The sequence below is a fragment of the Homarus americanus genome, unplaced genomic scaffold, assembly GCF_018991925.1.
Source record: "Homarus americanus isolate GMGI-L3 unplaced genomic scaffold, GMGI_Hamer_2.0 scaffold58601, whole genome shotgun sequence".
NCBI lineage: Eukaryota > Metazoa > Arthropoda > Malacostraca > Decapoda > Nephropidae > Homarus > Homarus americanus.
In genome coordinates, this window is record NW_024731013.1 from 91,621 (window position 1) to 108,739 (window position 17,119).

At 44.6% G+C, this 17,119-nt stretch overlaps 1 protein-coding gene across 1 annotated transcript; it reads right to left on the reverse strand.

The window, feature by feature from the left end:
• Positions 1–2,110: 2,110 nt before the first annotated feature.
• Positions 2,111–8,725, reverse strand: LOC121867410 (glycine-rich cell wall structural protein 1-like). Its single transcript, XM_042367321.1, has 3 exons — positions 8,661–8,725; positions 8,154–8,529; positions 2,111–2,182 (listed from the first exon to the last, which is right to left on the reverse strand). The coding sequence occupies exons 1-3, from the start codon at positions 8,723–8,725 to the stop codon at positions 2,111–2,113; spliced, it is 513 nt and encodes a 170-aa protein (XP_042223255.1).
• Between the last annotated feature and the right edge of the window lie 8,394 nt (positions 8,726–17,119).

Sequence of the window (17,119 nt, forward strand, 5' to 3'; positions counted from 1 at the left end):
ATTTAGTTTTGCCTCATCTTCTACACCAGTGGCTCTTTTCAGATCTGTCGTACATAGAAAACAAATCTTTCCAGCTTCTGCTGAGTCAACATCAGCAACTGTTGTTGGACGTGGCTGAGTTTGATGAGTGTTTCTGAAACTTCATCAGACATTCCATGTCTGCCATGCGAATTTCTCTCCTTTCACGGAAGCCAGACACAGCAATCACAGCCAGTGAAAGCTTGTAAGTATAGGATCCCACTAGCTTTGTTAGGCCCTATCGCAGAAACTACATCATGAACTGGAATCCATCGATGACTAAAACTCCTTGGCCAAAAGGCAATCCACATGTTGCTCAAGACCAAGCTCCTGTAGTGATGGCAGTACAGATCTGCTATGACGACCACGTCAGTGTCATTGGCTTTGATGATGTAGAGGGACTTTGCTACATTCCATTGCTGCATCCTAGCATGCACAAATATTCGTGTCTCGCGCTTCCTCATGACAGCATGGAGCCACAGCTTCTAGAGTACTTCTCTGTGTTCATCAATGGCATTTTCTCTCCCTTTGTCGCCACCGTGCTTGTCGTCTGCGCTTCACATTTTTCTCCGCGAGAAAATGGAATAGTTCTGTCTTGTTTTTTGTCATCTCATTAAGCTTCTCTCCAGTATTTGGGAGTCTTACTGGTTCCTGTAACTCTTCTCTGATCCCCTGTCCTCGTTTCGACCTTGGTTTCAGACTTCAGACTTGAATTTTGCACATCAAACACTACATCAACTCTATTGTATTTGTACCATAAATTCCACTTTGGGCAGGATGTCTTCTCTGGCATAAAGGGATCAAAAGTCTTTGAGGTGCGTGGAGGGCATCGATCCAGTGCTGAGCCATCTATGATGATAGCATCTCCATGTGGTTTTTCTCTCTCTGTAGCATTCACTTGTGCTTGAAGGCATTTCAGCCAGCTGTGACTTCGGCATATATGAAGCTTGCCATTGTTACTGAGGGGAGGCAGGGAGCTGACTTGTTCTAGTGCTTGAGAGAATTCTTACCGTCATACTGTCTGTTCTGACTAGAGATGAAGAGTCGCGAGAACAGCTGACAGTCATCTTTCAGCACCTTCTCTTTGGAACTGCTAACAACGTGGTCATGTTTGAAGGCGGATCTGTTTTTCTTGATTGGATAGTAGAACAGACATTGCTCTTGCCACTTCCTGCCATGGTGTGGCACCAACCCATTCTAGCAGCTTATCTGGATCCAACAATATTTCTTTGTGTCTAACACCAGAAGGTCAGATGACTCTTCTTGGAAAGGGTTGCCCATCTCACCAGCACCTTGGGTCTTCCCTTCTCAAAGAAAGATTTCTGTTCCTCATGGTCTGCTCATGATGTCGGCTGCTGGTGGGGAGTTCCATCTTTTTGCACCTGGCAGCTTCATATCCAGCAACCAAGACGACTCACTTCAGGTCAGCGCATCCACCACGAAGTGCTGCTGGGTCCTCAAAGTCAGCGAATTGCTCCTCCATCGCCTTTAATCCTGCATTATTTGTTATGGGCGATCAATAGCAATGGCAGAGAACTCTCTTCTGACTTGTGGACAACAAAGTTCCCCTTGTAGAAATCCCTCGCTACCTCTGGATGAGGTGTTGCTTAAGGCACATCATGTCTCGAGGTGAATCATGTCTTATGTCATCTCCAGAAGCTTCTTCCTCACATAGAAAGCATTTCTGGCCCTTTGGTCTCTGACCATTCATTGTTATCTTGCTACTGCTGCTCTCCTCTGCTTAGCAACTGCAGGGGGTTCACCTTTTCTGAGCTCTATTTAACTTTGTGTTTATTTAGACAGAAGTCTGCAACTCTCATGATACTGTGCCTTGTTTTTCCTCCTTGGTCTCCTCTATCCCATCATCTTCAACAGGTCTTGCAGGGTCAAGCTTGATTACCTTGATGCATTGATTGAATGAAATAGAGAATATTTATTCTTAGCTCTTGTAACCGTCATCTCCTTTTTATGAAGTTTGCATGTGGAGACTTAGATCTTCCTTCTTATCCTGTTGACAAAGACAACACGTTGCCCAGTCAGTGAGGAATTATTTGTTGGTAGATTTTTGTGTCCATAACTATTTTTTTGATCTTCAGGGACGAGGTTTATCCTTTTTACTGATGAGCACTTTCTTATAGGATACAACTAGGTTCATGCCTTTACCCTACAAAAAGTCAATCGTTCATCAATGTCATTAGTTCCCGTGCGATCTGTACACCACCTAGATAACTAAAAACCCCGTTATCCTTGGCTCGGTCACTAGGGAAGAGGGACACCATCGGTAACTTGGGAAGAGGGACACCATCGGTCACTAGGGAAGAGGGACACCATTGGTCACTTGGGAAGAGGGGCACCATCGATCACTAGGGAAGAGGAGCACCATCGATCACTAGGGAATAGGGGTACCATCGGTCACTAGGGAAGAGGGACACCATCGGTCACTAGGGAAGAGGGACACCATCGGTCACTAGGGAAGAAGGACACCATTGGTCACTTGGGAAGAGGCACCATCGATCAGTAGGGAAGAGGAGCACCATCGGTCACTAGGGAAGAGGGACACCATTGGCCACTTGGGAAGAGGGACACCATCGATCACTAGGAAGAGGGACACCATTGGTCACTTGGGAAGAGGGACACCATCGATCACTAGGGAAGAGGGACACCATTGGTCACTTGGGAAGAGGGGCACCATCGGGAACTAGAGAAGAGGGACACCATCAGTCACTAGGGAAGACGGGCACCATCGGTCACTGGGGAAGAGGAGCACCATTGGTCACCATGGAAGAGGGGCACCATCGATCACTAGGGAAGATGGGCACCATCGGTCACTAGGGAAGAGGGACACCATTGGTCACTAGGGAAGAGGGACACCATTGGTCACTTGGGAAGAGGGGCACCATCGGTCACTTGGGAAGAGGGTACCATCGGATACCAGGGAAGAGGGACACCATTGGTCACTAGGGAAGAGGGACACCATCGGTCACTAGGCCATTGTTAGTAAAGAGAACATAGATATAATTGCAATAACGGAAACATGGATAAATTCAAACAGCAAGCATTTTTTAGCAGAATTTCATATTCCAGGATATAACCTATTTAAATTTGACAGAGTAGGAAGGAGAGGTGGCGTGTAGCAGTGTATATCAGGGTGTCATTAAAAAAGCTGCAATAAATCAAACATTAAAACAACAAATAGCGACAATGAAAGTATTTGGGTAGAGATTGGTGAGGGCAGTGAATCCAGAGGTCATTGGTGTTATATATAGACCACCCAATTTGAGTAGGAACGATGGTAAATTGCTATGGGAAATAAAGAAGGCATCTCATAGAAACAATGTATGTATTTGTATGATTTCAATTTTCAGGCATGTAGATTGGAAAATCAACTTAGCCATAATGAATCTGAAGATTTTCTAGAAGTAGTACAAGATAAGCTTTATATCAATTCATAAAACTCGCCTTAATTAGAGGAAATAAATAATAATATCCCTCGATTTAGTTCCCCAGTAATAATGAAAATCTAGTAAAAAGATGTTGGGATTGGAGACGAACTAGGAAACAGTGATCATAAAATAAGCATATTTTAAATAACATAATATGGGATGGCAGGAAGAAGGAAAATTCGGCCTTGATCCCGGATTTTAGGAAGGCTATTTACGGTAGCTTAAGGAGAGACCTGGTAACTCCTATGGTCAAAAGAGATTAATCCCCCACACCTCCGAAACTGTCAACTTAGGACGGGATAACCCCGACTTAATTCTAGCAGCTACTTATGAACAATTTATTACATAATCAATAATGCCCAAAAATAAACACACATCTCTAAAAGAAAATTCAGATCGATAATGAAACCAACCAAAATGGATGAATAATAGACTTCCTAGATCTTCTAGGAAAAAGAAAGGAGTATATAGAAAGTTAAGAAAGGCGAAAATCACTTACTTGGGTACTATCAGAACCCAACAAGACAGGTAAAAACAGAAATTAGAAAGCAAAGAGAAATTATGAAACTGCTAGCAAACGAATCGAAAATAACCCCAAAGCTTTTTATCAACTGTATAAATCAAAGGTTAGAGATACAATAGGTCCCCTTTAAAACTACGATGACAGGAGAAATGACTGATGATGAGTTAGAAATGTGTAGTACGTTAAATAAAGTCATTTTCGCTCCGTATTCACAAATGAAAACCTAGCACAGCTCTTGTAGTTCATAAGGTATATAACGACAGTATAGAAAAATATGTTGATGAATATCAATATTACTAGTAACGATGTGCTTAAAGTAATCTACAAACTGAAGCTCATAAATCGCCTGGTCCAGACGAGGTATATGCTAGAATATTAAAGAATGTAGAGATGAGCTGAGTAATCCATTAGCAGTTTTATTTAATAAGTCATTAGAATCGGGCCTAGTGCCAGAAGCTTGGAAACTTGCAAATGTAGTTCCGATTTTCAAAAAGGGTGATAAATCAATAAAGCATCAAATTACCATTCCCATTAGTCTCACGCCAATCAATATAAAAGTGTTGCTAGATCAATTATTGCTACAAAAATCAGAAGCCACCTTGAAACATTCAACTTAATTCATTCTTTCAAAGCATCGGGTTCACCTAGGACGCTCTTGTCTCACAAATTTGCTTAGCTTTTTCAGAAGCATATGAAGCGGTAGATAATGATAAGTCATATGATATAATTTATTTAGATTTACAGTAAAGCATTCGATAGAGTCCTCATGAGAGATTGATAAGGAAGGTAGAAGCACATGGAATAGGTGGATCAGTATTAAAATGGACAGGTCATGGTTAACTGGTAGGGAAACAAAGAGTCAGCCATAAATGGATTAAAGTCGACTGGGGTGCGGTCAAAAGCGGAGTTCCCTAGGATCTGTATAGGGCCCTCTGCTGTTTGTTATGGTCTATTAATGATCTTGGATGAAGTACAACTAGTAGGATTAGTAAATTTGCAGATGATACCAAAATGGGGAGAGTGATAAATCAGACAGTGACTTTGAACACCTTCAAAGAGATCTAGACACCTTACATGAGTGGTCAGTAGACTGGCAATGAATCTTAAACACTGATAAATGCAAGGTACTACAGATAGGAAGACGAATACAAAACGTTAAGTATAAACTAGGTAACACGGAAATAGAAAACCAGTTTGTGAAAAAGATCTAGGTGTATTTGTTGTGCACCATTTGAAACCTAGAAAACAATGTATTAGCGTTCGCAACAAGGCAAACAGGATTCTTGGGTTCATATCTAGGCCCAGAGTAACAGAACCGCTGACGTTATCTTGAAACTTACCTTCAGCATTAGTGAGGCCACACATGGAATTATGCGGTTCAGTTCTGGTGTCCTTATTATAGAATGGACATAGATTCTTTGGAGAGAGTACAAGGGAAGAATGACAAAAATGATCCATAATATTAGAAACCTTCCATATGAAGAAAGACTGAAAAAGCTTAGGCTTACATTCATTAGAGAGGCGTAGAGTTAGGGAGATATGATAGAGGTGTGCGCGTGCGGACACAAGGGTAAAATGGAAGATGTTCTAAGCTCAGTAATAACGAAATAATCCAGGAACAAATGGCTTTAAATTAGATAAATCTGATTCAGAAAGGATACAGGCAAGCACCGGTTTGGTAATAGAGTTGTGATATGTGGAATAGGCTACCAGTGCTGCGTAGTAGGATCGGGGACGCTTAGGGAGCTTCAAGATTTAGTTGGAGAAATACAAAGTGCTGGGATGGTGCGTGAAAGGGATCTGCCCCATGGGCCAGTTTGGCCTCTGCAGTATCCCACTGTCTTGCGTTCTTATGTTCTTAGGGAAGAGGGACACCATTGGTGACTTGGGAAGAGGGCACCATCGGTCACAAGGAAGAGGGACACCATTGGTCACTTGGGAAGAGGGGCACCATCGGTCACTTAAAGAGGGTACCATCGGATACCAGGGAAGAGGGACACCATTGGTCACTAGGAAGAAGGACACCATCGGTCACTAGGAAGAGGACACCATTGGTCACTCTAAGAGGGGGCACCATCGGTCACTAGGGAAGAGGGACACCATTGGTCACTGGGAAGAGGGGCACCATCGGTTACCAGGAAGAGTATACCATCGGTCACAAGGGAAGAGGGGCACCATCAGTCACTAGGGAAGAGGGACACCATCGGTCACTAGGGAAGAGGGGCACCATCAGTCACTAGGGAAGAGGGACACCATTGGTCACTTGGGAAGAGGGGCACCATCGGTCAATTGGGAAGTGGGTACCATCGGTTACCAGGGAAGAGGGACACCATCGATCGGTCATTAGGAAGAGGGTCACCATCGGTCACTTGGGAAGAGGGACACCATCGATCACTTCAGGGAAGAGGAGTACCATCGGTCACTAGGGAAGAGGGACACCATTGGTCACTAGGGAAGAGGCACCATCGGTCACTAGGAAGAGGCACCATCGGTCACTAGGAAGAGGGCTCCATTGGTCACTAGGGAAGAGGGCACCATCGGTCACTAGGAAGAGGACACCATTGCCACCAGGGAAGAGGGGCACCATCGGTCACTTGGGAAGAGGGCACCATCGGTTACCAGGGAAGAGGGACACCATTGGTCACTTGGGAAGAGGGACACCATTGGTCACTAGGGAAGAGGGACACCATCGGTTGTTACCAGGGAAGAGGGACACCATTGGTCACTAGGAAGAGGGACACCATTGGCCTCAGGGAAGAGGGGCACCATCGGTCACTAGGGAAGAGGCGCACCATCGGTCACTAGGGAAGAGGGACACCCATTGGTCACTAGGGAAGAGGGGGCACCATCGGTCACTAGGAAGAGGGACAACAATGGTCACTGAAAGAGGGGCACCATCGGCTACTCTGGGAAGAGAGGTTACCATCGGATACCAGGGAAGAGGGACACCATTGGTCACTCGGGAAGAGGGACACCATCGGTCACTAGGGAAGAGGGACACCATTGGTCACTTGGGAAGAGGGGCACCATCGGTCACTAGGGAAGAGGGACACCATTGGTCACTTGGGAAGAGGGAAATTACTGGTTACCAGAGAAGCAGGACACCCATTGGTCACTAGGAAGAGGGACACCATCGGTCACTAGGAAGAGGGCACCATCGGTCACCAGGGAAGAGGGACACCATCGGTCACTAAAGAGGGACACCCATCGGTCACTTGGGAAGAGGGACACCATCGGTCACTAGGGAAGAGGGTACCATCGGTCACTATTAGGGAAGAGGGTACCATCGGTCACCAGGGAAGAGGGTAACATCGGTCACTTGGGAAGAGGGACACCATCGGTCACTAGGTACAGGTCACCCATCGGTCACTAGGGAAGAGGGACACCAATGGTCACCAGGAAGAGGACACCATCGTCAATACTAGGGAAGAGGGTACCATCGGTCACCAGGGCAGGGACACCATCGGTCACTTGGGAAGAGGGACACCATCGGTCACTCACACCGTCCCTGACCGACCACATAAATGAGAAAGTGATGACGTATTTCCCTCGAGTGTTAGCTCATGAGTAATGGCCAGGAAACAGTGTAAACCTTAACCCTCAAGTATTAGTGATTTTATTCCTAATACTAATCTTAACCCCTTCAGTACGATGACTTAACTCCTAGAGTATGATGACTTAACTCCTCAAGTATTTTAATTAATACCTTTAGTATGACGATTTAACTCATTGAGTATGATGATCTAACCTCTAGAGTGTGACGACTTAACCCCCTGAAGCACATATCATATCCAATGGGTTAAGTCATCGTGTATTCAAGGGATTGGGCCAATTATCTTGCAATTTCTATGAATCCTCGTGTTACATTAGCATTCCCAACTAAATCCTCATAAGAGAAGGAATCTACTTACCACCGTATAACTACATTCCCTCTCTACCTCCCCAAGACAGTCTCAGGTACTCTCGATGCTATAAAGTTGTACGCCTTCTTTGTGCCTTTCTTAAGTGAGACAATTTGGGATACCTTCCCACGTTCCAATTAGACCAAGCTTTTATACTTCCTTCCTTAGGAACCTAGGGACTATTCAGAACTGAAACGAAATGGAGACGATATTTTTTCTGAGAGGAGATGGGAGGGAGTGGAGGGAGGGGGGGGGGCTAGGGGTTACCAGAGGATTAGAGCTGAAAAACACTTGGATTATAGTATCGTCCACCTCCACTCTCATCTTCTCTCCACTTCCTAGTCCACCTCCTGGTCCACCTCCTCCTGCCCCACTTTTTGGGCCGCCACCTGGTCCACCTCTTGGTCCACCTCCTGGTCCACCTTTTGGTCCACCTCCTGGTCCATATCTTGGTCCACCTTCTCGGCCACTTGCTGTTCCACTTCCTGGGCCGCCACCTGGTCCACCTCCTGGTCCACCTCTTGGTCCAACTCCTGGTTCATATCTTGTCCACATGATTGGTCCACCTCCTGGTTCACCGCTTGGTCCACTTATTGGTCCACCTCCTGGTTTCCACCTGCTGTTCCACTTCCTTGGCCGCCACCTGGTCCATCTCCTGGTCTAATTCTCCTGGACCACTCTTGGTCTACTTCTGATCCATATCTTAGTACACCTCCTGGTCTACTTCCTGTTCCACCTTGGGCCGCCACCTGGTCCACCTCTTGGTCCACTTACTGGTCCATATCTTGTCCACCTTGGGCCACCTGCCGTTCGGACTCCTGGGCCGCCACCTGGTCCATCTCCCCTGGTCCACCTCTTGGTCCAACTCCTGGTTCATATCATGGTCCACACGATTGGTCCACCTCCTGGTTCACCTCTTGGCCCACCTCTTTGGTTTTCCACCTGCTGTTCCACTTCCTAGGCCGCCGCCTGGTTCATCTCCTAGTTTACTTCCTGGTCCACCTGTTGGTCCACCCCCTGGTTTACTTACTGGTTCACTCTTGGTCCACCTCCTGGTGCTCCACCTGCTGTTCCACTTCCTGGGCCGCCACTTGGGTCATCTCCTGGTTCACTTCCTGGCCCACCTCTTGGTCTACCTCATGGTTCACCTCTTGGACCACCTCCTGGGCCACTTGTAGACCCACCTGCTTCACGGGGTTAGTAGCTTCAGGTAGGGCCCCCAGAGCTTAGCGGGAACCCATGGCAGAATTATAAGATGCCCTCAGTGGTCACTTCTCTCCCAAGATCAAAGTATACCGCATCTATTATAAAAAAAAAATTTCACATCCGGAGAATTACAGAATAGACGTCAAATTTTCGAACGCTAATAACTTGAGCGCGTCTATTACATCTCTAATCGTTTGGGGCTCAAGGATGTCAGGGGCCAGGCAATTGCCCCATTTACCCCCCACCCCCACCTACCTTTCTGGGTGGCCTTGTCTTAATGTCTTTACACCACCTGATGATCACGGGTGAAGGACAAGAATGAGGCGAAAAACTTAACTAAGGTTACCGCGCCTCCCGGGAGTGACAACATGAATCCCTTGAGCCAGTGTTTATAATTACAACTATTGGCCTAAGGATCATAGACTCGTCGGTGAGGAGATTATTTTGTTCCTTAATAGTTCTGTAATAAAGACATCAGCTGAAACTAAAACCATCTATAAAAAGCTAAAGAAAGTAATCTTGACCAGATTTATCACCCCAGGTTAAAGGAGTATATAATTTAACTTCAATACTCTGTCATAAAAGGCCATAAGTGGTTAAGGCAACATAAGTCACGAAGTTTAAAGTGAGATAGAACAAAAGCCAAAATGAGTTTGAGTGTCATTGTTTAAAAATTTTATCATTATTATAGTCTACTGAAAAAATAATGCTTCTTACATAGAGTATTTGATGGGCATAAAGTCACTATCACTAAGTGTCTGGATCCTGAACTTAACTCTGGTGATTTTGTTGACCCAAACTGTTAATTAATTACATGGAACACTAATTGGTTATAATATTGTTGACTTAATGAATGCCTTTGTCCCAGTCAATAATATTTGTTCTTCACACTAACATCCCTATACCCAGCTTCTCCAACACAATGATCTCCCTCGTGAAATAAACAAACTCGCCTCTCATCCCATCACGTCTCCACCGCCGAACATCAATAAATATATTTTATTTTATTATTTTTTTTTTTAATTATTATTAGTGGCCCAGGGCGTGCAAACATTTTTCATAGAGGGCCACAATAAAAACCATATGATGCATGATGGGCCATACACTCACTATATTGCTGTTAAAATTCAGAATTAATGATAAATCTAAAGCCCAAAAACAAAATTCTTACTAACAACTGTTTGTTGACTGTGAATTGAGCTGTTAATGAGATGGGTGGCTTTGTATTTGCTGCACTAACTGTGCGATGTCTGGCTGGATGGTTGATGTAGCAACATGGAGGGTGTTTAGTAGGTGCACATCAGTAATAGAGGACCTTAATTTGTTCTTAGTTATATTCATTTTTGAAAACAGATTTTCACATAAGTACTGTATGTACTTCTAAACACTGACAACATTTTGTGTGCGTGAGCAGAAAGTTGTGGATAATCTGCTCTTGGTAAATAATTCTTATAAAATTCATGAGTGGAAACTCGGCCATATTTCTTCTTCAGTTCATTGTTGCACAGGAGGTCGATCACTTCCGTTCGATACTTCTCTGGAACGGTTTCTACGTCCAGAGTGAAAGGTGCAGCAAATAATTCTATTGCTAGTGCATGTCTTCTGATATCCTGAAATCTGTGTGAGAACTCATCCTGCAAGGCTGTCAACCTGTCAGCATTCTTTGAAAACTGTTTGTCCAATTCGTACTTGCTGAGAGTTGGGAAATGGGTTGTATTATACTTTCTGATTTGCGACTCCCAGAGACGTAATTTTGTCTGAAATCTTTTGATTAACGAGAAAAGGTCGACCATACCATCCTCCTTTCAAAGCTTGAACATTACGGCGTTAGGGGCCTGTCCCACAATTGGTTTAATCTCATATCTGTCCAAAAGGATGCAGTATGTCAGCTATAATAATTAACAATCTGACCTCGCAAATCTTGTATGGCGTCCCCTAAGGTTCCATTCTCGGTCCAGTACTATTTTTGTTGTACATAAACGACATAGTCCACGCCAGCACACTCATAAATACAACTTATTTGCAGACGATAGTAATTCCTATGCCAGCAGCTCAGACTCCATTCCTTGATGAGAACTATGAACACTGAATTGACATAAGTCAGACCTGATAATACTTAATAAACTGGCCTTAAACGTTGAGAAACCCACTACACGATCTTTCACAGAAGGAAAATTTTACCCCCAGACTTGGACCTCCTGTTTGGTAATACAGTCCTCAAACGCGAACAAAATACTAAATTCTCGAGTTATTGTTGATGAGTAACCTAACTGGAGAAACCACATACAAGCCATTCACAGTAAAGTCAATAAACAGTACGGTATCATGTATCACACTCGACAGTCACCACTCACTCTCACTGTCACACACTATGGGGGGCCTCTGGCTTTTCAAAAACACAATCCCTGGTTACTGCACAAAAGAGAGTTGTATGGACAATGACCTACTTGAAAAAAACCCAGATCACTCAAACGAAAACTTTGCTAAATTGAAAATGTTAAAATTCGAAGATATTAACACCGCTATACCCTCTTTGTTTACAAATCTATCAATCACTTGCTTGTCAATAATTATTTCCAGTTCCGGAATAATCAGAGATGCAACTTAAGTCACCCACAGCTACTAAGACCACTCCCCATGCGCTCCTCTTATAAAATATCATGGTGTGAAGGTGTGGAATAATTTACTCCCACCCATCCGAGCTAAGACTATGCTCCCTTCCTTTAAATCATCTCTTAAAAAATATCTATTGTCTAAGTATTAATATTTCTTGTAATACCTACTATATTTACAGTACCTGCATTTATTGTACCATTAAAACCGTTTTATCGGAAATTATCATGTAAATAGATAAGAAATTACCATTGCAATAAATATATTTGCCAACCAGACATAATCCTGACAGCTCTGTACTCTTGCTCAACCTTAATACTGTACAAACCATGTTGTACTGTCTTCCCCATTATACTTATTTTCTTTTTAATTTCACTGTAATTTATGTATATACTTATATAAATAAAAAATAAAAAATAAATAAAAAATAAAAATAAATAAATAAAATAAAGGTCAAGTATGAGTCCATAATGTCTGTTGGTGTTGATGGAAGCCTTTTATCTTTAGTTTCGGCTCTAATTACAATTCACCAGCTCCATTTACTGTGTTTTCTTTTTCAAATACTGTCTCTAGGCGCTTAGCTTCTCCAAACTTCTCTTTGGTTGGTTTCCTTTCTTTTGCTTAAATGGTGTACTCTTGTTTCTTGTTTACCCTTACCTGGGTCACTGAACCAGCCCTTTCTCAGTGTTTTCTCTCTCCTTCAGGCGGCTTCTGGCACTTACTGAAGACTTCCTTCATCCTACACCGCCCGCGTGATGGTTGAGTCGCTTTTCTCTCCTCCTCAACCTCTCGTATTATTTTGACCACGCCATGCCTATTACGTGGCTCAGTTTGATGGTGCAATTTCATTTCTCACTTTATTTCTTTAGTTCTGAAGGTTACGAGGCCTCTGACTCCACGATTCACATCTTGTAGTCTGTCTAGTATGCAGTCATCGGAAAATAATACCAATTGTACTAGGAATTAACACTAAGTCGACCTCATATATTATTCTGTCATCCGGTGAGAAATTTTTTATGACCTTTCTCTCTTGGATAAAATGTCTCAGATGTCTGGCTTTCTCGATACTGTACTGTGCACTGTTATTCCACCTGGTAAAGTCTCGTTCAAGATTCCTCGAACGCTGCTGTAGACAGCTGGCAACTCCAGGCCGTTTGTGCAGTATAATATAATACGAAACAACAAAGCCCAACCATTAATTAAGCAACGGGGAACTAAGTATCCAATCACCGACAACCGTTTATATTCTTTCATAAATTTTATTACCTACTATAGAAAACAAACGGCCTTGAGTTGCCAGCTGTTTCCAGCAATGTTTGAAGACTCTTGAACGAGACTGTGCCTGTTCCCTGTCAACATCTTTCATCAACTTATATCCAGTGACCACGATAACGTAACCTACAGAGTGTTTTTGAAGGGTAAATACCATTTGTGTGGGTAGGTCAGCCTCATCTGGCCATATCACATATCACTTCCTGTAAGGCTGTTGTTATACATTCGACAACTTGTTCACCACATTTACCACACTGTTGATAATTTTAAAGGAAAACTGGTAACATTTGAGGTAGTGCGTGTTGAGGTGATTATTGACACCAGGTCTGTGCTAACTCTCTGTGGCTGTGTAAGCTCTTCCTGGCTGTGCTAACTCTCGTGGCTGTGCTAGCTCTCCCGTGGCTGTGCTACTTCTCCGTGACTGTGCTAACTCTCCTGGCTGTGCTAACTCTCCGTGACTGTGCTAGCTCTCCGTGGCTGTGCTACTTTTCCGTGACTGTGCTAACTCTCCGTGGCTGTGCTACTTCTCCGTGGCTGTGTTTACTCTCCGTAACTGTGTTAATTCTCCGTGACTGTGTAAACTCTCCCTGGCTGTGCTACATCTCCGTGACTGTGCTAGCTCTCAGTAGCTGTGCTACTTCTCACCGTGACTGTGCTAACTCTCCGTGGCTGTGTTTACTCTCCGTAACTGTGTTAATTCTCCGTGACTGTGTTAACTCTCCGTGGATGCTAACTCTCTGTGGCTGTGCTACTTCTCCGTGACTGTACTTCCTTCTCCGTGGCTGTGTTTACTCTCCGTAACTGTATGTTAATTGTTCTCCGTGGCTGTGTTAACTCTCCATGGATGTACTAACTCTCTGTGGCTGTGCTACTTCTCCGTGACTGTGCTAACTCTCTCCGTGACTGTGTTAACTCTCTGTGGCTGTGCTTACTCTCCGTAACTGTGTTAACCCTCCGTGACTGTGTTAATTCTCCGTGACTGTGTTAACTCTCCGTGGATGTGCTAACTCTCTGTGGCTGTGCTACTTCTCCGTGACTGTGCTAACTCTCCGTGACTGTGTTAACTCTCCGTAACTGTGTTAATTCTCCGTGACTGTGTTAACTCTCCCTGGCTGTGCTAACTCTCCGTGGCTGTGTTTACTCTCCGTAACTGTGTTAATTCTCCGTGACTGTGCTAACTCTCCGTGACTGTGTTAATTCTCCATGGATGTGCTAACTCTCCGTGACTGTGTTAATTCTCCGTGACTTTGCTAACTCTCCGTGGCTGTGTTAACTCTCCGTGACTGTGTAAACTCTCCGTGGCTGTGTTAACTCTCCGTGACTGTGTAAACTCTCCGTGACTGTGTTAACTCTCCGTGGCTGTGCTTACTCTCCGTGGCTGTGTTAACTCTCCGTGACTGTGCTAACTCTCCGTGGCTGTGCTAACTCCCTGTAGCTGTGCTAACTCCGTGGCTGTGTTAACTCTCCGTGACTGTGTTAACTCTCCGTGGCTGTGTTAACTCTCCGTGGCTGCTAACTCTCCGTGACTGTGCTAATCCTCCGTGGCTGTGCTAACTCTCCGTGGCTGTGTTAACTCTCCGTGACTGTGTTAACTCTCCGTGGCTGTGCTAACTCTCCGTGGCTGTGTTAACTCTCCGTGGCTGTGTTACCCCACCCAAAACCACTATGTTAACTCTCCAGGGTTTCCCTATCTCTCCTGGTTCCCACAACACTCGGTAAGTGACAGGATCACCTATCCTGAAACCTAGACAGTGACTACTCACCGTCTTCTACAATACTCAGCCTGCCTGTCAGCCATCTCACTCCGCACTTAGTATTTGTAATCTTATATTGCCTCCCCGTCACCTTTGCAAATTGTATGTTGTATAAATATGTATATACTGTTAATTTTAGTTAAATATGTTAGGTAAATATGCTGAATATTTTGTTAGGAATTTATACTTTTATTACACAACAAAAACCATCCTGTCTACCTTTTAATCGATTGTCTTTGTTTTTATTGTTGTTGCCTGTTGGGATCTGGGCAGACCTTGAACTATATTCTAAATCCCCAACTCGTAACACCTGTGTTAACTCTCCGTGGCTGTACTAACTCTCCGTGGCTATATTAACTCTCCGTGACTGTGTTAACTCTCCGGGCTGTGCTAACTCTCCGTGCCTGTATTAACTCTTCATAGCTGTACTAACTCTCTGTAGCTATGCTAACTCTCCGTGGCTGTTAACTCCGTGGCTGTGTTAACTCTCTGTGGCTGTGTTAACTATCCGTGGCTGTGTTAACTCTCCGTATGTGTTAACTCTCTGGCTTTGTTAACTCTTTGTAGCTGTGCTAACTCTCCGTGGCTGTGTTAACTCTCCGTGGCTGTGTTAACTCTCCATGGCTGTGCTAAGTCTCTGTGGCTGTGCTAACTCTCGTGGATGTGTAGAAACTCTCTGTGGCTGTGCTAACTCTCCGTGGCTGTGTTAACTCTCCATGGCTGTGTTAACTCTCCGTGACTGTGTTAACCTCTGTAGCTATGTTAACTCTCCGTGGCTGTTCTAACTCTCCGTGGCTGTTCTAACTTTCCGTGGCTTGGTTAACTTTCGCATCTGTGTTATATATCTCCGGGTTGTGTTAACTCTCTGGCTGTTCATCCCATAGCTGTGTTAACTCTCAATGGCTGTGCTAACTCTCCGTGGCTGTATTAACTCTCCGTGTCTGTTTTAAATCTCCATGGTATGTGTTAATCCTCCGCTGCCTGCGTTAACTCTCTGTGGCTGTACTAAGTCTCCATGGCTGTGCTAACTCTCTGTGGCTGTGTTAACTCTCCGTGGCCTGTGTTAACTCTCCAGCTGTGCTAATTCTCTGTGGCTGTATTAGCTCTCCGTGGCTGTGCTAACTCTCCGTGGCTGTGCTAATTCTCCGTGCCTGTGTTAACTCTCCGTGGCTGTGCTTAACTCTCCCTGGCTATAATAACTCTGTGGCTTTGCTTAATCCTTTTTGTAGCTGTGCTAACTCTCCGTGGCTGTGCTAACTATCCGTTGGCTTTGTTAACTCTCCAAGGCTGTGTTAACTGTGGCTGTGCTAAGTCTCTGTAGCTGTGCTAACTCCCTTAGCTGTGCTAACCTCCGTGGCTGTGTTAACTCTCCGTGGCTATATTAACTCTCCGTGGCTGTATTAACTCTCCGTGGCTCTGCAACTTTCCGTGGCTCTGCTATCTCTCCGTGGCTGTGCTAACTCGCTGTGCCTGTGCTAACTCTCGGTGGCTCTGCTAACTTTCCGTGGCTCTGCTAACTCTCCGTGGCTCTGCTAACTCTCTCCGTGGCCTGTGTTAACTCTCCAAAGCACCTCTGTGGTTGTCATTTACCTCCGTGGCTGTGTTAACTCTCCGTGCTGTGCTAACTCTCCGTGCCTCTATTAATCATGGCTAAACTCTCTGTAGCTATGCTAACTCTCCGTGGCTGTGTTAACTATCTGTGGCTGTGTTAATCTCTCCATGGCTGTGTTATTTCTGTGGCTTTGTTAACTCTCCATGGCTGTGCTAACTCTCCGTGGCTGTGTTAACTCTCCATGGCTGTGCTAACTCTCCGTGCCTCTATTAACTCTCCATAGCTGTGCAAACTCTCTGTAGCTATGCTAACTCTCCGTGGCTGTGTTAACTATCTGTGGCTGTGTTAACTCTCCATGGCTGTGTTAACTCTCCATGGCTGTGCTAACTATCCGTGGCTTTGTTAACTCTCCGTGGCTGTGTTAACCCTCCGTGGCTGTGTTAACTCTCCGTGGCTGTGCTAACTCTCCGTGCCTGTGTTAACTCTCCGTGGTTGTGTTAACTCTCCTGGCTATAATAACTCTCTGTGGCTGTGTTAACTATCCGTGGCTGTGTTAACTCTCCATGGCTGTGTTAACTCTCCATGGCTGTGCTAACTATCCGTTGGCTTTTAACCTCTCGTCGCTGTGTTAACTCTCCGTGGCTGTGTTAACTCTCCGTGGCTGTGCTAACTCTCCGTGCCTGTGTTAACTCCGTGGTTGTGTTAACTCTCCCTGGCTATAATAACTCTGTGGCTTTGTTAACTCTTGTAGCTGTGTTAACTCTCCATGGCTGTGCTAACTATCCGTTGGCTTTGTTAACTCTCCGTCGCTGTGTTAACTCTCCGTGGCTGTGTTA